The sequence below is a fragment of the Rousettus aegyptiacus genome, unplaced genomic scaffold, assembly GCF_014176215.1.
Source record: "Rousettus aegyptiacus isolate mRouAeg1 unplaced genomic scaffold, mRouAeg1.p scaffold_m13_p_13, whole genome shotgun sequence".
In the NCBI taxonomy this organism is placed as follows: domain Eukaryota; kingdom Metazoa; phylum Chordata; class Mammalia; order Chiroptera; family Pteropodidae; genus Rousettus; species Rousettus aegyptiacus.
Window position 1 is genome coordinate 47,431,571 of NW_023416288.1, and position 20,324 is coordinate 47,451,894.

At 54.5% G+C, this 20,324-nt stretch overlaps 1 protein-coding gene across 8 annotated transcripts in view; it reads left to right on the forward strand.

The window, feature by feature from the left end:
- Positions 1-15,069: 15,069 nt before the first annotated feature.
- The window catches only part of LMBR1 (limb development membrane protein 1), a 72,516-nt gene continuing 67,261 nt past the window's right edge, over positions 15,070-20,324 (forward strand). For 5 of the 8 annotated variants that reach the window (XM_036230597.1, XM_036230599.1, XM_016160964.2 and 2 more), the window contains exon 1: positions 15,070-15,321. In XM_036230597.1, coding sequence (XP_036086490.1) covers positions 15,256-15,321 — 66 coding nt within the window. In that variant the 5' untranslated portion in view covers positions 15,070-15,255. The remainder of the gene's footprint in view (positions 15,322-20,324) is intronic. The other 3 variants (XM_036230598.1, XM_036230596.1, XM_016160961.2) reach the window with 3 other exon arrangements.

Below are 20,324 nucleotides of genomic sequence, written 5' to 3' on the forward strand. Positions count from 1 at the left end.
AACTTCTCCGTCGCCTCCTGAATTTTCCTCGGACCGCCCCATTTCGTGGTCCCACACTCCTAATTTTTAAGTGCACAGTGTGGTGTCATTGACGGGGGGGGGGGTGCGGGGGCACAGCGGCCCTCCGGGGGCTCGTTCGCCGGGCGGAAGTGGGGCTTCACACACGAGGCCCGGCAGCGCCCCCGCCCCGGCCCCCGGGCCCTGCAGCCGCCTCTGCTCTGTGTCCGTGCGTCTGGCTACTTCGGATGCCCCCTCCAGCGGGGTCCTGCGGCCAGTGCTCGGTAGCTGGCTCACTCCTCCGAGCATCACGCGCTCGAGTTCCGTCTGCATTGTAGCACATGCCAGGGCGTAACACGGATGCTGTTTTAAGGCTGAATAACGTACGATTGTATGTCATCCCCACATTGTCTTTCTCATTCATCGGTCGATGGGCATTTAGGTTGTTTCCGTATCTTGGCTGTTGTGAATATTGCCGTAAAGAACTCGGGAGCGTAGTTAGCTGTCTGAGAACCCGATCGACCTTTTATCCGTTTTAATTTTGAACTGTCTGTAGTGTAAACACTGTCAACAGCCTCATCTAATTAGCTCAAAATGGATCATAGACCTAAGCGGAAGATGAGAAACTCCCGGAGATGACGTAGGAGAGAAGCCAGGTGACGTTGGGCATGGTGACGTCTTTCCAGACGCCGAAGACACTAGACAACCTGAACTTCGTTAAAATAAGAAACGCCTGCTCTGCAAAAAGACGGTGTCAAGAGAACTAGAAGATGAGCCACTTATTAAGAGAGAATATTTGCAAGAGACACATCTGATACAGGACTCTTCTCCAAGATATACAAAGAACTCTTAAAACTCAGCAGTGAGAGAGCAAACGACCTGATGAAAAAACGGGCCGAAGACCTAAACAGACGCCTCCCCGGAGAAGACACGAGGACGGCAAACCCGCTCATGGAAACACACCCCACAGTGCGTGTCGTCAGGGAAACGCCGACCGAAATGAAGAGACAGCAGCCCACACCCGTCAGGCGGCGAACCCCGGGCGCCGCCGCCCGCCGCCGGCGGGGCTGCAGAGTGCCCGGCGGTGTCCTGTGCTCCGGGCACTCTCGCCGCACGCCTCGGCAGCCATGCTCCTCGGCGTCCGCCCAAGGCCTTGGAAACGTCCACACGGAAACCAGCACGTGCATGTTTACAGCAGCTTCATTCAAAACCAACAAATCGCGAAAGTGACCAAGGTGTCCTCCAGCAGGCGCACGGATAAACGGACCGGTCCATCTGGACGACGGAGCGTTCTTTGCTGCCAAAAAGGAAGGCGCTTCCGAGCCATGAGAAGACACGGAGGGACCTTAAACGCAGGTGGCCGAGTGACGGACGCCCGTCTGAGAAGGCGACGCGCTGTGATTCCAACCAGACGACGCTCTGGAAAAGGTGACGCTGTGGCGGCGGTGACAAGCTCAGTGTCTGCGGGTGGGTGGCCGGGCGGGGCGGGTGAGCAGGCGGAGCACGGTGGAAACACACCGCGATTCCACGATGGTGAATGTACGTCGTGACGCATCCGTGCGCGCCCACAGAACGTGCCGCACCGGGAAGGAACCCCATGTGCACACTCCGGACTCAGGGGGGTTTCGATGCGCCCCTGGTGGCTGACGCCCGCGGCGGGGGAGGCTGCGTGCGAGGCGGGCGGGGCCTTCGCGAGGAACGCCTCGACCTTCCTCTCGCTTTTATCACAAACCTAACACCGCTTTTAAAAACCAAACCCGCTAAAGAAAAAAGAAACTTAGCTGAGGCAATGGATACTGGAGATGCACAGCTTAAAACATTAATTTAGTTTTTACATCCTTTAAGCTTCATTAACTCGCTTTCGGGAAGTCGCGTGCTTAGCCGGCCTTGCTCCGTCCCGTCCCTGGGAGAAAGCCTCAGACCCACCAGCGTGCGTGGATTTTGCCGATGGTGTCTTGTGGCGGTTTGCCGTGGAGTGCGCCGTGGCCGCCCAGGGATGGCTCTCCTTGCTTCTTTGGGGTGGGCCTCAGCTGCAGGGCTGCTTCCTGGAGGTGGAGGGGGACAAACGTCCCTCCTTTTGATCCCCTCATCCCTGCCCCCCGCCCTCTCTGATTCACGTCCTTGAATAACTTCCTCGGAAGGGGTTGGAGAACAGAGGCGGTTAACTCTCTGTATCTGTGCGGCCCGGGATTCTATCCTACCTCACACTCAGGGGGCGTGTGCTGCCGTGTTTGCAAACACTGTGTGCGCTTCCAACGGGAAGGGTGTCACGGGCATGTGCGGTCTCTCGGTTCGCTTTTCCTCCCTCCTCCTTCACGCTCCGGTCTCCCGGGATGGCCGTTCCTTCCTCGTCTACCTTCCAGGTAAGAACGGGCCAAGGCGAGCTGCGAGTGGGCTCTGCGTCTGCTGTCAGGGTCATCGGCGTCGGGCTGTGCTCACGGGGAGCGAGCGGGAGACCTGCGGGCTCGCGCGACGGCCCTCGCGCTGAGAATTCTGAGAGTTCTTCGCAGACAGAGAAATGGAGCCTGCAGACACGCGCTTTGCATCCGAGGCGCTTCTACAGGCGTCTGTGGGTTCCTCGCATGGGACTGAGAGCTGGGGCCGGTAAGAACGCAGCGTGCATGTCCAGGAACCTCGGGCAGGCTAGCTTCGGGGGGCAGGCTAGGAGTCGACCGTTCTCCTGGGGACCCCTTGCTGCTAGAACGCTGAGCCGACAGCGTTCATGACGGGCTCGCTTTTGGTTCACGTAACACGCACGCATCACTCGTTCCGTTTTGCGGCACGTACATCTATCCTCCTCACTGCTCTTGGAGCTGAAAGTTGTCCCCTCCAAGGCTGCACCACGTGCTTTTAAGCAGTGTCCCGGAGAGCACCCGAGTGTCTCTTGCGAGCTGGTTCTCGACTTTCTCCCTCGCTGGTCGGCGAGGCTTCTTCGGCTGGTTATTGACTTTGGGCTCATCCCTGAGGTCAGTGTTTCCGATGGCTAACATCTCCAGGCCCCGTGACATAAACCTGTCGGCCGGAGTCGTCGGATGGTTTACTGCAAGGCCTTTTTGAGCCATAGGTTAATATATTAATGAAGACTGTGGCTGTTACCCCACATTAAATAACAGCGGGGAAGGACCAGAAGAAGAACACCCTCACGTCCTCCTGCGGGGCGCGAGATTTACGAGAATGGATTGCTCTGCCAAGAGAACTCAAAAATATTACAACCTTTTATTCCTCTGCAGCTTGGACGAGCGTGTCTTCATTTCTACGTTATTACAAAAAAAAGTCTCGCAACGATTCTGAGCTAAAAACACATTAAATCATCACGTTAATTATATTGAAACAGTACCCTGAGATTCTGTGGCTAATCTAGTTTAAACTTGGCCTCTCCAGCTCATCCAATATTTTATTTCCATTCAGGTCATATTAGTCAACTGGGCATGAGCAGCTGTATTTATTTATCTTATTAGTTTATTTTGGTCAAGCAGTAAATTACGACTGAATTATAATAATTCTGCCGTTTGTATACATCTCACAACCACGTACAAAGCTGACCTTTGAAAATGTGGTCTAAACACAATATAAATATTAACACTTCCACGGTCCCGCCCCCCTTTCCAGAGGAGTTAAACTCAGAAGACTCTGGGTTCTGTTTTCTCTCTGAAGCTCTCCCTCTAGCGTTTTACCTGTGGCATTACCTCCACACGCAGACAGTGCGAAGAGAGAATTGTGTATCGTGGGACGGGCCATGCTGAGCCCCCGGACCCTGCAAGCAGGTGTCACTCAGAATGATGGCTCCAGGAGGCAGTGGGGGCTGGGCACATTTTTAGTGTCTCCAGGATTATTTGAAGGGGGCACATAGAACCCCAGCAGAGTTTCTTTCTTGGGGTGCTCAGGCTCACTCCCATTAGCCTCAGACCATGGAGGACCTGCTGCCTCAGGCCCCCAGAGTCTCGGTCAGGGGCGGCCTCTCCCAGGAACCCGCCCTCCACTCCCCCAGGGCCAGATCCTTAATTCGGGGAGCTTTTCACAGGTCAGGCTCTTGCCCTGAGCTCTCCGGGTTCAGAAACGTCATTTTGGCAGCAGACCAAGGCGAATCAGAACGGAGACCGATCACAGCAGCGGGTTCATCGCTGGTGAGGGAAACGGACCGTTTAATGCACGGCGAGGTGGTCACAGGGCAGGCCACCTGTAGGAGGCCTGGAGGAGGCTCCATGGGCAGCTAAATGCCACCGAGGGCTAAATGCGAGGGCTCAGGGAGCAGCTGGCTGGCTTCCCCGCATGCTTCCCGTTGCGACGCCCAGGGAGCTGGAGGCGCTTCGCGTGGGAGCAGCCGGGAGCCCTGTGCCCCCCGGCCCGTTAGCTGCAGCCTCTGTGCCCGGGCCCCAGCGAGGCAGGACCCGAAGCACAAGTGTGACTGCCCAGGACTGTGGACGTCAGCGCATGACCCGTGGCCCCCGCCTCGTGGCTCAGGCCTCCCTCCTGCACAGCAGGGCTCCAGGACGCGGGCGGCGGGGGGCGGTGGGGGCCGGCGGGGGTGGGGGCGGCGGGGGGGCGGCAGGGGCGGGGTCGGCCTGCCAGGCTTCCCCGCCGCTGCGCTCCTCTGTTCGTTGGGAAACTCCGTTTGCGGGGGTGTCCTCGGCGCAGCTGAACTGAATGAGCGAAACCGAAAGGAACAAAGAGACGGCGACCACGGCGTCCCCTGCACCCCGAACGAGGGGCTGGCTCACCCCGCTTAGGGCAGGAGGAGGGGGCAGCAGCGTCCCGGGTCGCACTGGGCAGTGTCACCCGGAGAGCCACCGGTCTAGCGGTGTTTTCTCGCCCCGCACCCTCTCCAGCGTGTCCTTGGACGACGCTGAACCCCGGCGTGAGTCCAACGCAAACCTATTTATTTTTGCTAATGAGACAGGAGTAGAGGTGGGAATTCTTACAACGTTAGGCATTGTGCTTTATCAGCCGACCGATCTAATTATTTACAGGGAGCGAGGGTGTTCGTGGCCACCCCGAGTCCACTATTTATCATTGTCACATGCCTAAGAGGAATTAATCGCATTCGCGTTTAATCAGAAGAGAACCTCCATGATTTCAGATAAAGCCGATCCCTCGTAAGTTTGAAATCTATCTGATTTACTCCCACTTGGATTTCTGATGCTTCTGAAACAAATCTTTCAGGAAAAGAAACCCGTGTGCTTGCTTTTCGATGACCTAACTTTAGAAAGCGACTCAGTGACTCTCAAAAATAATTCATCGCATGCTACGTGTTTATTTGCATGCTTTTTCTCATAACTGTTCTTCAAATAACAGATTCAACTCCACCCCCAGACACGGGCCAGGAGCCAGGCTAGACAGACGTCGTCGTAGGAAGAATCGGGGTACACCTGGGGGCGGGAATTGAGAGCACCCGCCAGCTTCAGCGTTTGTGCGAATCCAGGCCTATAGCTTAGGAGCTCAGACGTTAGAACTGATCAGTAAGATAAATCGCAGAATCCCAGTTCTCTGAGACCTTTAAGAACATGCGCACACGCACACGCACACACGCACACGTATGCACACACGCGTGCACTTACTTGACGGCAGGAGGCTGGGGAAGGTTTAAGGTCTCAGCCTTGAATTTTGAAAACAACCACCCGAACAAAGCGAAATGCGTATCTTAATGATCGAAGGCGAACTGCCCGGTGAACGCGGGCAGTGTGATCGCCAGCCCACTGACTCCACCCTCAGTCCAGGCGAAGTCATCACTCGCCTGTATTGCCGCTGCAGCTCTGTAGTCTCAGACTGCAGCCTGGCGTGTCGTAAGCGACGTCCCGCTGCACGACAGCACACGGCAGAACGCCGCGGCGTGAGGTACCGCGAGGCGACGCCGCGTGACGTTATATGCACAACGCTTTGGCGACATCTCCTTCCCACACTCCTCCTGGACGGCGCCCCGGGCGGCAGGGGCGAGGCCCGTGGCGTCCCAGCTCCGGGCACAGAGCAGGGAAAGCCAGGCCCCAAGCCCCTGCCGGTGCCGTCAACAAAGCCTTTATGCCGGGAAAACAAAACAACGCGGCGCCCGTCAGCGGGGGACGGAGGACGCAGGTTTGGTGACGCGGATTCCGAGACCTCAGAGGGAGGCCAGAAAAACGATCACAAAAACGGTTTTGCAGATCAGCAGCTTTCACCGTGCCCGCCGTAAACATTTACCGAGACGTCCGTCCAACAAATCTAAAATCGCCCGCGTGGCTTCAGGAAACAGGGCGTGTCCTGGGAGCAGCGGAACTTGTGAATTTTGGGGTGACCTGAGGCAATTCGCAGACAGCCGTCTCTTGCCCTGAGAGATTAAATAACATCCCTCGGCCCCCGAACGTTATGGCAACGTCAGGCTGGATTTATACGAAGGAGGATTTCTGTAGGTGGCGTTATTGATGGCAAGTGGAAGATTCACCAGACGGAAATCGGAAGTACTTCTGAAAAACCCCTTTGTCCCCTGAAAGGGCTATAAATCTAAAAATAATCTGGAATTCACAAGCAATCCTTTTATGCAATAAGTTGATAGCAAATATATTACCGAAGAGACACATAATTACCTTAAAATCTACCACAGTTAGGAATGTACTGGAGCTTTTCAATTATAATTTAACTTTATACACAGTAAAAGAGACAACGAATATCTTTTTTCTTCGGGTTTCACCTTTTATCCTCACATATATAAAGACACACTAAGACTGTTTACGAACAGATATCCCGGACAGCTCCAAAATTCCCTAAATGTAAACAAGCTGATTTTGACAAAGGAGAGAAAGCGGGGGTCTCATCGCCCCTTTCGGTAGCAGATGGAGCCAGGAAGGGCGGACTCGGGCTGGGCGGCGCTGCGTCTGGGCCGCCTGTCACTTCGACAAGGCCGTGGGGCCGGGGAGAGGCAGGAGCTGCGGAGTCTGTACCCCGGGCTTTCCGGCGGCCCCTCCCCGTCTCCAACTTGCCCAGATTGAAGGGGCGCTGAGCACGTCTCCCGCTCCTCGGCGTCCGCCTCACCCTGCACCTCCGTCCACGTCCAGACGGCACCCCACGCACCTCGCTCTCCATCCCCGGATGCTACCTGGACGTCCATCTCTGCTCCGCCCTCATCCGTATCTGTAGCTCTCAAGCCCCCGGGACGGGACCGTCAGCGGGGTGCAGCGAGGGTGGCCGCGCCCTCCCCCAGACTGTCGGCGGGGCGCAGAGGACGGTCGGGGGCGTTTGCTTGCTCAGAGGTTCCTCGAGGAGATGAACTAACGAGGCATCTCCACGAGTCTGTGACCTCCGAGTCCTGAGTCCTGGGCGACGACAAGGTGCCCGGCTCCACCTGGGAGCAGCTGTCACTCAGCTGCCTGTGTCTCCAAGTCCTCGAGACTCGGCAGTAAAGCCCCGGGTGCGCGCAGGGCGAAGGCGCCCCAGCAACATTTTACATCTTGCTTTTAACGTTTATGTCGCGGAGGTTACTGGGCCGACTTCCTGCATGGAGTGGCTTTATGACACTCACTTGAAAATTGGTTTTAAAACGCTGTAAAAGAGGGACATTAGCCGCAGGATGTTTGGGAATGCCGCAGCTCAGGGGTCATGAAGGTGACGAGGTAATTCTGTCGGGGTTTGCAAGCCACCTGGATGAGCCTTTCCGCTCCGTAAGTATCGCTTGGCAGAGGCACCTGCTTTGTGCCCGCGGAGGTTACAGCCCACGCTGCTTCTTGTCCGTGGCCTCTCGCGGTGCCGGTGGGCCCAGGCTTTGTCTGGAGGTCCAGCAGCCCCCACCGAGTCGTCTGCCCCGTGGCAGAGAAGACTGGAGAGGGAGGGAGATACCCTGTTCCCAGAAAAACTCATCGAGTATTTTATCTCCCGGTGTGGCTCACAACGCAAGGGCCGAGCGCTGACGAAAAGATGTCCGTTCACTTAAACGCACGTGCGGACGTGCCTTGTTTTGGACAGGAGGACCCAGATGGAGAAATGTCACTTCTCCCTAACTCGATTTCAACCCAATGCTGGAAGGATTTGGGGGGTTAGGAGGTAGTGACCAATGATTCAAAGTTCATCTGGACAAAGTAAGCAGGACATCCCAGTGTGGGGATGAGGAGACGCTGTCAGTGGCTCCCCCCCGACCCCCCACTCCCCCCGACCCCACCCCCCAACCCCGCTTAGGCCCCTGGCCCTCCCGCCTCCACGCGCTCCCTTCTGGGCCCGGTTCTCCCTCCGCGGCTGGGGCTCTTGGAGGTTACGACTCAGCAGCAAGAGGAGAGTCCCAGTGGCCAGCCCCACGCTGCCCTGCCGTGCTGACTCCGCCCTCAGTGGGCCTGCTCCAGGGCTCAACTCCGGGGGGGGGGGGGGCGCTGGCAGCCCCAGGGGACGCCTGGACCAGGCCTGCGTTCTCCGCCTCAGGGGACTTCCCCGAGGTTCCTGGTGGCAAATGACTCAAAATGTGCCCGGCTTCTGTCCAGCCCAGCTCTGGCTCCGCCCCTCCCAGGTCCACCCTGGGACCCTGCGCTGTGATGGGCGCCTCCAGGGCCGGCTTTTCCAAAAGCCTCCGGGTGGCGTCAGCCTCCTCTGGGGCAGATGAGAGGCAACTCGCACGTGGCCACCGCCCCCGGGACGTGTACAAACACGTCAGGAAACACAACGACATAGGGCGCGGCGTCGTTTCCGAGGGCGACAAGGCAAAGCGGCAACGACCGGGCGGCTACCCACACCAGGCGCGTTAACGGGCGCACCGAATACTCGTCCGTGGGCTCCTCGAGCCGTGACAAGGACGGGCCAGGTCGGTGCAGGATGCGCAAGACAGCCACGACCTGCCGTTAACCTAACGTCACGTGGCAAAACGGAGCTCAGCTGGGTAACAAAAGATGTGAAAAATGTAAAAAATGCGAACAAAGTAAAATAACAAAACTCCGCTTAATATCTATGTATTCGTCCATCAATGGACGTTCTGCTTTTATTTTTTCACTTTTTGGCTATTACGAACAATGCTGCCACGGACGTGTTCGTTTTCGAGTGAGCATTTTTCCATCTTCTCCCGGGCATGTGCGTAGGAGTGGGATCCCTGGGTCACGTGGGACTCTGCTAACTTTCTGTAGACTCGTCGAAATGTTGTCTGCAGCGGCTGCACCATTTTACGATCCTGTCAGCAATACGGGAAGGCTCCGATTTCTCCAAATCCTTGCCAACGTTTCTTCATCTTTATCTTCATCTTCATCTTCATCTTCACCTTCATCTTCATCTTCATCTTCATCTTCATCTTCATCTTCATCTTCATCTTCATCTTCATCTTTATCTATCTTTATCTTTATCTATCTTTATCTTTATCTTTCTCTATCTCTATCTCTATCTCTATCTCTATCTCTATCTCTATCTCTATCTCTATCTCTATCTTTATCTTTATCTTCCCCTCCCCTCCCCTCTCCTCTCCTTTCTTTTTTTCATTCCAGCTGTACTAGCGGTGCGAGCGGCATGTCATTGGGTTTCTGCTTTCCGTTTTCCTAACGTCTAATGACGGTCACCATATTTTTGTGTGCTGATCGATCATTTGCATGTCTTCTTTGGAGAAACATATATTCCAGTCCTTTGCCCATTTTTAAGTTGGGTCGTTGGTCGATTTTTCTGTTGAGTTGTCAGAGTTCTTTACAGGTCCTAATCAGAGGTACAATTTGCAAATGTTTTTCCCCATTTTACGGGTTAACTTTCACTTTCCTTGATAGTATCCTTTGATGAATATTTAAAAAAAATTTCGATGAAGTCCGACTTACGTTTTGTTGTTGTTTGTGCTTTTGAGTGAAAGCGCCTAATCCAAGGTGGTGAAAACATGTGTACACCTGTTTCCTTTTTCTTCACCACAAAAATAGCTTTTCTTACCAAGATTCAGCCGTTTTTCTTAAACACGTGGTCCCTACATTCTTGCGAACCTTTGGTTAATTTCCAGAGTGTTGATGGCATCGCTGCCGGCATTTTTTGTCGGTGTTCTCACTGCTTTTACAGAGACTTTTGGAGGTTCTTATTCTGTCATATTTGCTGACATCATTCCCTCATTCTAGTTAATTTTTGTGTTAGGCATGACATAAAATTATTTTAATAAATCTCTTTCCTGCTTAAATTGGTCCAACTTGGTTTTTCTTGCTTGCAGCTGAGAACTCTGATCGATAAAGCCCCTTATAACGGCGGTCCCCAAACTCTGTGGCACTAGGGACCAGTGCTCCTGTGAGAATCTACCGCCCGATGGTCTGAGGCGGAGCTGAGGCGGCGATGCCGGCGCTGGGGGGCGGCTGCAGATACAGGTGAAGCTTCGCCCACTGGCCCGCCGCTCACCTCCTGCGGTGCGGCCCGGGTCCTCACAGGCCACAGGCCTGTACCGGTCTGCGGCCTGGGGGCAGGGGACCCCCGTTCTCAAGCAAACAGCTGGGGAAAGCTCGCTTCTCCTGAGGAGCAGACAGGCTGTCTTCCTAAAGCTAATGAGAATGATGCCACGGATTTTCTTTTCTTTTTCATTTTTGATGCCAGGAAGCTTAAAAAAACTGTTATTCCAAACTAGCAACTGGAGTCCTGCCTGACCTGCCGAACTAAGTTTAACTTCCTCCATCACTTGCCATTCTGATACATATGTTCCTTGGGTCTTATTTTTAAAAATACTTTATCTGTTACATCTCTATCTATTTATTTATCTCTTTATCATCTTTTTTTTTTCTTTATAAGCTGCCTTAAATCCTCAGTAAAATGAGGAGGTAGCCACGTAATTACATTTTTATCTTTACCAAGAAGATTAACTGTTGAGTTAGCTCATGATCTCTGCATTACTTTAAAGATCTTTGCTCCGGGAACGTCAGCCTTTAAGAGGCAATATATCACGACGAGGAGTATTGGAAGAGCCTGCCTGAATTTCAGTTCCGGCTCCGCCACCGCCGTGCCGTGTGACCTTGAGCAAATTCTTAGCCTCTTTGCGCTTGGGATTCCTGCTCCGGGACGTGGGCGTCCCGGGCACCCGCACGAAGAACGCTGCCGAGCGCCGAATTCCACGGCGCGGCCCTGCCGGGCGGTTAGGACAGGGCCTGGCAAGCAGCACGTGTTCGGAAACGTTTCCTGCTTCAACTAAAACGAGGAAAGTATAAAAAAGCAGGGCGGCCTTAAAGGCCGCGCGAAGTTGGGTGAGAGATGTTGGAGAAAGGAAAGCAGGCCCCCTCCGGCCGGCCGAGGCGCAGGGCAGCTGCACCTCCGGCTGCTTCTGCAGGACCGGGAGGGGCGGCAGCCCCCGCGGGGAGGAGGCGTGGACGGGCCTCCCGTGGAGGGCGAAGCCGGGCCGTGAAGGGACCGAGCGGGAGCTGGACAGCGGTGAACTTTCCTGCCCTGGGGATGGGATACTGGGAGGAACACTGGGCCCGGGTCACTAACCTGTATCCCTTTAGGCAGGTCCCTACATTTCTCTGGGTGCGGGTTGCAAAGAGACAGGAGGTTCCTGATTCTGGCGCTGCGGCCTGTGATTCCCCCGGGGCCCGGGCGCTCTCGCTCCCGCTGCACCACGATGAGGGTCGTTTGAGGGATCGGTCCCTTTCCCCACTCTGCTTCGTTTCCCTCTTAAGGTTTGCGTGTTGCAGTTGGAAGAAAAGCGTTAAGATGGATAATTAAAGCCAGGAAAGATGGCTCATGACCGAATTCATTATGAGCCAATAAAAATGATTGAAACCGACCTGCATGAGTTAATGTGTGTTTACGATAACGCCTTTAGAAACTGTGCGAATCTGTCCCTCAGCTCGCTGACGCCAAGCAGTTCCTTGCCCTAATGGTCAGGAAGCCCAGCGGGCCCAGGACCCGCGATGGGAGCTCTCCAAGGTCCCCGGTGGTGAACACGCCAGGCCGGGCTCTCCCTGAGCCTAGCGAGGAGTGGGCAGGCGCAGAGGCCCTGCCTGTCGGGTTACTTCTGAGTCACCTGGGCTCCCCACGGTTACCTGACCGGTCAACCTCCCGTGGGGTGTGTCCGCGGGGGTAGTTCCGCGGATTAGATTAACATTTGAATCTGTAGACTGAGCGAAACGCCCGGCCCTGCTCAGGTGGGCGGGGCTCCTCGAGTCGCCGGGAGAGCGGCGAGGAGGGAGCGTCACCTTTCCGCCTGTTTTCCATTCGGGACATCAGTCTTCTCCTGCTCTGAGGATGCGACTATTCCATCAGCTCTCCTGGGGCTGCAGCTGGCCACCTGGCACCCTCCATAAGCTGTCTGTCTGTCCGTCCGTCCGTCCATCCATCCATCCATCCACCTACCTACCTAGCAGTCACCTATCTGTCCATATGTCCGTCTATCTCTGTCCCCTACTGTTTCTGCTTCTCTGACTAATACCCACTCCTGGAATTCGAGGGCAGAAGTTCGTACCCGTTGGGACGCTGGAGCACGTGCTCACGCACGCCGATGAGTGCAGAAGCGTTTGGCGGGGCGGCCTGGTGGTTAGGGCAGCACCTCCGACAGAGGAGCCTGGGCGTTTTACTGTGTGCTTCTCCCGTGCCCAGGCAAAGTTTCGGCTTGACTGCACGGTGGCGAGCAAGGTCGCTGTGGAAAGAGCAGGGGGCAATGAGCCGCGTAGACCTGGGTTCGAAGGTGGACTGTGGAAACTGGGTCAGGTCACTTACCCTCTGTGAGCCTCAGTGGCTCCGATGGTGACAGTGGAGCTGACGCCACGTCACCGCCTTACTGCGATGGTTAAATTTTGAAATGTATGTGAAATGCTTACGGTGTGGCGATTATTCTGAAAACGCTACCCTTTTTAGAATAGGTACCCTCTCTCTCATTCACATATATATGAATCGCTGACTTGAGAAACAAGGACGTGTGTGCTAAGTGTCACGTGGATGGTTGGGGGTGTAACTCCTGGAAACCTCCCTCGTACCCCTGGACTCTACGACGTCAGGACTGAAGCTGTCTTCGTTCCATTGTACCCAGATTTTTGAATGAAAAAGCGAACGAAGAGACTGGGCTTGTCAGGAAAGGCTGCAGAAGGAAGGTCTTGGTGCAACCTCCAAAGGATGGCTGCCCTGAATCTGAGCAGGAGGGAAGAGGATGTGAATTTGGCCTTGAAAAGGCACTGGGCCTCTGAGGAGGGAGGAAGCCAGGCTGCAGGAAAGGCCTCCTTGTGGAAAGAGGTGGGGAGAATGTCTGGAAGGGTGGGGCCCAGAAGTCATGGTCTTGAATGCCAAGTTCGGGAGTTTGATTTTATTCTACAATTAATGAGAATAAGTGCATTGAAGTGTGTTGAGCATGGGAGAAAAAGGGTGTTTGGGGGGAGATTCATGTTTTAGAGAGATACAGAAAAGAGGGTGTCTGTTGGCTGGGGTGACAGTGATCACTGGGCCACCCATCTCCAGCTTGATTGGGGCTGATTTCCACAGTGGCAGTTGGAGAGTGACCAAGAGTCATAAGAAGGGACACACCCTAAGGCACAAGCACTTCTCAATAGCTTCCTGTTTCTATTGTTCCTTTGGCCAAAGCAAGTCACATGGCCAGGCCTGGATCCAAGGGGCACAAAATAGATTTGCTTCTTGATGGAGGAGGGGCAAAGCCCTGAGGCAAAGGGGCGAGTATATAGGGACGGAGGAGCTCGCGGCTGTTTTAAGTCTGCTACCCTGGGCTAAGTACTGTGAGTACCAAAGACAGGGAAATAACTAAGACCAAGTTGGGAGAATCTCTCTAGGCAACCACATAAAGAAAAAAAGGTCTAGATTGTTGAGATGTCGGATTAGGAAGATCAGAGTGCCACAGGCATCCACCTTCCAGCATAAGTGTCTAAAATCTGATCTGCTTACCCTCTAATTTGGAGAGTAACCCAGAAGTTATCCAGGGCACTTCAAGCAGTTATTTATTTACCCAGCTCAAGTCTTGGGTGTCCAGAAAAACAGAGTCAAATGCTTCTTTGTCTTTCCTCGGTTCTTTAGGGCTCTGAGACATTTTAAAGTTGAAAAATGAATTTAATCAGCTGGAAGTTAGTTCTGGGTTCTTATCGGCCTCTGGCAGCAGGAGCTGCTCAGCACTGCCCAGGACAAGCCTCATGTTCCCCCACTACCCACACTCATCCACATAAGGCATGGCAGGCGCAGTATGTGGGGGCCACAAGCTTTACAGGGGCCATAAAAATGTTTGAGTCACGAAAAAAATTTTTTACTCAATATTGCAAAAAGATACTTCAAACTCTAAATTAATATATATCATAAAAGTCGTTCGAAAGCAATTTGTAGACTTTCTTGCCTCCTGAGAGTTCCCGATTAGAGATGCCAAAAATCAACAGCGATTAGCAATTTTAATGACTTCCTTGTAGCCAAATAAATCTAAAAGTAAAATGATAAATATTCCTTCAAATTCAATTTTATAGCAAAAAAAAAAGATATTTGATGCAGAATGGGGTGAATTACGGTGTTTCGCATATTTGGTGGTCCCCCAAATAAATGTGCTGCAGAGGGTCTCTGAAGGGTCATCGCACCGCAAGAGCAACAGGGCTACCCTGCGACTTGGCAGGGGCCAGACGTTCCAGGCTATCCACGTCTCCTAGTGGGCAAGGCCACGCCCCTTCTCAGATCCAGAGAAGCCAGGTGTCTGGGGTTTCTGCCCAAAGCACGTCCCGGAAACAACTGGTTTCCGACCTCCTATCAACTTTGGCTAGTTAGTGCAAGTTTCCGTGGGAGAGAGAGCTCCTGCTTGGCTCCTCCGAATGCTCTGCGGGCTGAGCTGGGCGCCAGGTGCAGAGTGCTGGCTGCCCAGTGCTGGGTGCTGGGTGCCCAGTGCCCAGTGCCGGGTAACGGACACTAAATGGCGTTGCCGTCAAGGATTAATAACTCTTGTGGGGGAAAAGAGCGCCGCCCTGCTAACCGAGCCCAATCGCGTGCTCCACCCAGCTCCCCGCTTGCTGGCAGCCGGCAGCCTCCGCCCCGCCCTGCTGGCTGGGGGCGTGGCCCGAAGCCCCGCCCCACGACCCGCCCCCGCCCATTGCCCCGCCCCTCCCGCCCCGCTGCCGCAGTCCCGGCGGACGCCGCGGCGCGCTCCTCTGACGCGCGGCGCGCTCCTCTGACGTCAGGCCCCGCCCCGGCCCCGCCCCGGCCCGCGCGGCGCCCGCCCTCCGCCGCCCAGCGTCTTCTCCCAGGCAGCGGCTGAGGCAGCGGTTGTGGTCCTGGTCGCGGGGCGCTGCTTCGGCCGGCTGCCGTCCAGCTCTCGTCCTAGCGACGCGGCCGTCGCGCCCCTCGGGCCGGCGGGCGATGGTGCGGCGGGGCGCGCGGACGCGGGCGGCGCGGCGGCGGGCATGAAGGAGGATGGAAGGGCAGGACGAGGTGTCGGCGCGGGAGCAGCACTTCCACAGCCAAGTGCGGGAGTCCACGGTGAGCGGGCTGCGGCCCGGCCCGCCCCGGCCCCCGTCCCCGGCCCCCGCCGCCCCCGATCCCCGCGGCGGGCGCCCCTGCCACCTGCGCCGCCTCCCGCCTCGGGCTCTGCCCCCGCCTCGCGCCCACCCGCCGTCCTCCCTGGGCGCTGCGCGCGCTTCCGTCCTGTCACCTGTCGTCCCGCGGGCAGTGCTGCGGCGCCACCTGCGCCCTCAGCATCCCGCGCTCTTCCCGCACTCGGGTGGCGGCCTCGGCGCTCCAGGTGGTGGACGGTGGCCACGCCGGCGCGCGTGCCCACCCCGGCTTCGTGGACAGGTGTACGTGCAGGTACCTGGCAGGACCTGTGTGGCCCCTCGCGGGCGCTGGCGGCGGGCCAGGCGCGGTCTCGGCGCTCTGCTGCAGGGTCTCCCGCCTCTGCCGAGAAGCCAGCGTCCGCGGCCCTGCCGGGCATCCAGTCCACGTTAGCACGCGCCTTCCGGCCTCTCGCCGTCGCTCTCCAGCCCCACTTAATGTATGAAGTCCCAAACCTTCTGTTTCAGGTGGGAAGACCCGCGATTTCTGAGATCTAGGGCCTGAGCCAAAGTCTGTTGTGCCCTGGAAGCGACTTCTTAGGGGAGTCGTCCTTCCGTGGTGCCCTGTTGGGTGCGTGCCGCTGTCAGGGCTCAGGAAGCAGGCGTGGCCTTTGAAAGCGACCTGGCCGTTTGACTGTTTCATGATGCGCTAGAACACATTGTAATCGTGTTTATTTGTGTTTTCGTCACGGTGTAAAATATTTGTTTTATGCATTTGTATTCGCCCTTCTCTCTTTTAACTTTTCTCTGTCACAGTCTTGTTTCCACGTGAAAAAATTCTGGTTTAGAATTGCCTAATTCGTGTAGCTCTTGATCTTGAAAATTGAGAATCGCTTTCCCAAGTCACACTTTGGAATAAAGAGGAGATCTAAATCCTGAACAGTGGAATTTGATGTGGCATACTTGGTTTAATTTTAATTTTTTTAAATTAAAACTAAATAAACAGAAAAGTGCATAATCATATGGGTACAGCTCGAAGCATTTCAAAGGAGACACATCTGTAATCCCGAACTCAGATTGAGAAACAGACCATTGCTAGGTCCCTCTTTTCTGTCCAGTTAAGAGCAGCCACTGTCCCCACTTTCACAGACTGGTTTTGCTTAGGTTTGAACCATTATGTAAACAGAACCTTCTAGTATGCACTCTTTTGTTTCTGGTTTCTTTCACTCAACAGTTTGTGGAATTCCTTTGTATTGCATGTGGTTATAATTCGTTCTCGGTGCTGTAGTTCTGTGACTATAGCACAGTTTATTTTTATTTTACTCTGATGGGCGCTTTAGTATTTTCCAGATTTTGGCTACAAATAGTCTGAAACGTGTCTTTTGGTGAACTTGTGTGTGCACTTCTGTTAGGTGTACACCTAGGAATGGAACCACTAGGTTATAGGCTGTGCAGTTTGTTCATCTTTAGTACGTACTTTTAACACAGTTTGCCAAAATGGCTGTAGGAGTTTATACTCTGAGCAGCACTGTGGGAGAGGCGTGGTTGTTTGCATCTCCACAGCACTTAGAGTTTTCTGTCCTTTTTAAATTGTAACTACTCTAGCGTGTCATAGTATTTATTACACAAAAGATTTCATTTGCATTGCTCTGGTGGTTAATGAATTTATGAATTTGAACACCTTTTCATATGTTTATTGGTCATTTGGAAATCTTTTGTGAACTATCCCAAGTCTTCCCCATTTTTAAATTAGTTTGTGTATCTTTTCGATGTTGATTTGTGATGTTGACTTGCGAGAGAGTTCTTTATGTATTCTGGGTGTGATGCTTTGTCTTCTCCCTCCTCCCGCCCCCCCCTGCCCCCTGCATTTTGTGGATGCTTTTTCACTCACTCAGTATCTTCTGATGAGCAGAAATTCTCAATTTTAATATAGTTCACTTTATCAATTTTTTTTCTTTTAATGGCCAGTGCTTTTTTTGTGTTAAGTCCTGTGTAAGAAATCTTTGCTTAATCCAAGGCGATGAAGATGTCCTCCTGTGCTTTTCCCTGCACGCTGTATCGGCTTGATCCTCCCACTGAGATCTGCAGTTGACCTGCACCGTATTTCTCGTATATACTGTGAAGCCCAAGGCGTGGATGTTTATTCATGTGGTGTCCCTTTGATTCAGCACCATTTACGACCTTTGTCATGAATTAGGTAACTGTATTTGCGGAGTTTAATTTTGGACCTGTGCTGTTCTATTGGTCTGTTTGTTCTAGGCTTTATTTTTAATTAGGTATTCTGCCATCCGGGTTGAGAAAGTAGCCAAGAGTTTCGTTACCTTTGTTCACTCCCCTGGAAACAACTCAGTTTTGACCCAGATCTTACAGTTCCTTGGTTCCGCCCCTCTTCACCCCGGCTTCCGCTTAGACGACAGCTACAAATGCTTTTCTTCCTTCGATGCCGCGTTCACCAGCATAGTTACTACTTTAAAATGATCACAAATTAATACACGGCTGTACCAAACCCCCCATTGTCCCTTCACCAAATTAATAGCAAGTACCATTTCTCGAGTGTCGACCCCGCTGTTTCATGTGGGTCTCACACCAGCCCGAGGAGTAGGCGCTTCACGGTGTCTCGTCAAGGTGGCACTGTCGGCGTGCGGGGGGACCGAAGTCCGGGTCCAGGCGGGCGCCCTCCACGTCGGCGCTGCGCCCGCAGCCCCACGAACCCTCACGCCCGCCGTGACAGGATGAGGCGGGCTCCCCCGTGCTGTGGGGGTGCGGGGCTGGCCTCCTGCAAGGCTGACGAGAGGGCCGAGAAGAGCCGAAGCACCAGCCGCGGCGAGGCCCGGGCCGGCCGCGTGGTCTCCGTCCTTCCCCATCCCGGCTGTGGCTTCGGCTCCTTCGCTTGGCCGTGACACTGCAGGGACAATCCCGAGGCCGACCGGGACTTTGCAGCAGTGTTATTTATTTGGCTCCCTTATGGCCAGAAAGGGGCAGGGAAATAATGGGGGTACCAGGAATCATGCTTCACCTACTGCTTCCCCAGGTGAGTTTACCTGCCTTTTCTTGCCAGGGTCTCGCCCTCACTCTGTGGATGACTCCTTGTGCTGGAGATAAAAACTATGTCCCTTCGCACTTGAGAGGGGTCGGGCAGAAGGTGGGAGCCAGTCACCTGTCTTGTCTATAAATTTGCAATGCGGTGGTCTGGGGTCCATAGTCTTTTCTGACCTTGTTAATTGCCGTCCAGCAAAGGACCACCAGCGAGACACCTGAAGTTGGACAAGTCGGGTCGATTGCATCGTGCAGTGAGGCAAAATGCTTCTCAGTGAGAGAGTATGAGAAAGGAACTCGTAAAATTAGGAGTCGGGCTTGTGTTCGGTATCTTGGGAAGCTGAAGGAAGTGAGGCTTTGACTTGTATTGGATGCTGCTCGTTGGGTATCTTAATAAATCTTACCTGGAAGAAAAGAGAGTGGGGTGAGGCTGGCACTGCCGTCGGTGCGAGCCAGGGCGGGGGCATGATGGGCCGTTCTTGTGGCCCCGGCTTCGGACAGCGTTCATCCTTTCCGCCTTTGCTCAGGCACGATTATGGCCCCATGGATCCTTACTCCATCTTGGTCGCGGCGGGGCCTCCTCCGGCGTCAATGTCCTCCGAAGCCGTTTGCCTTCGGCAGGAGCCGTCGGGGCTGAGCCGCGAGCTGCCAGCGAGCTCCTCGCAGCGCCGAGGCCCCGCTGTCGTCACCCGCCAGCTCGCAGGTGCCAGGCACTGCGTCTCTCCGCGTGGTCGTGCGGCGCCACTTGCGGCGGAATAGTGGGGTGGATGCAGAGGCGGGAGGGGCGGCCTTTCCCAGCCACGGAGGAGAGCCTCGGTGGCTCCTTGTCAGAGCGCTTGCCGTCTTCCACGCACCTGGCTTCCCTCTGTCCTCGCGGAGCTGGCGTCTGCCTCCCCCAAGGCAGACCCAGGCCGTGAGAGGAGCGCAGTGGTGGCCGCGCGCGGGTGGTGCCGAGAACCCCCGGGGCCGGGAGGCTGGCGGCTGCACCCTCAGCTCCTGCGCTGGGGGTCAGCGTGCATGGTTAACGCCGGCGAGCAGAACACACTGCCCCCCGCCTGGCGGGGCCCCGGGAAACCGGCGCGCCTGCGGGAGGGCGGGCGGCAGCCGCGTGTGCGCCTCCGACGTGCGGTTCCGAGTCGTGCCTTAGGGGTTTAGCTACCAGTCCTTCACTTGAAAATTTGTGTTACTTGAAAAAATTAACACCAAATAATAAAGTTTTTATATTATTGCCTTTCCCCCTATTTAGCACACATTTCTTAGACCTCTGGTTCTCGACTGGGGTGATACTTCCCCCCAGGACGCATGTAGCAATGTCACAGCTAGGGGGATCCTGTACTGGCCTCTAGTGGGTAGAGGACAGATGCTCAGATCCTACAATGCACAGGACAGTCCCCCGGCAACAAGGAATTATCTGGCCCCAAATGTTACCAGTGCTGAGGTTGAGAAACTTGATTTTAGACTAATTGCCAAAAAAGTACGTAAGAGAAGCACAGGATTACATAATAGACAACACGCTTTGCGCGGCCGCTGGTCGGGATGTTTATCTTCTGTCATGAGTGCTGCGGGAGGGAATGTTGATGCTAATTTCGTCGGTATGTTGTAATAATTGGATCCCTTTCTCTTTAAAAAAAATTGGGGGCAGATTAAAGGCCAGAGCATTCCAAACTACTTAATGTTAAAAAGGGATTTAAAAAAACCCCACTTTCCATTATGATCTCACACCTTGTGTTCTTTTAAAAAAATTAATTTTTACCATGTTCATCAACAACTATTAAAAATTAACAGTGAAACAGAATTGGTTGCAGAGAAGAGCTGGGCTCACTTCCCTGGCTTAGCTCTGCAGACTGGACATTCCCGGCATCTGCGAAACGAGGGACCCAGGGAAGAGCGAAAACTACGAGCGGCGGCGCGGTGACTCCTGGTTTCCAGCCCGGCCGTGGCCGCCGTCCTCAGCGA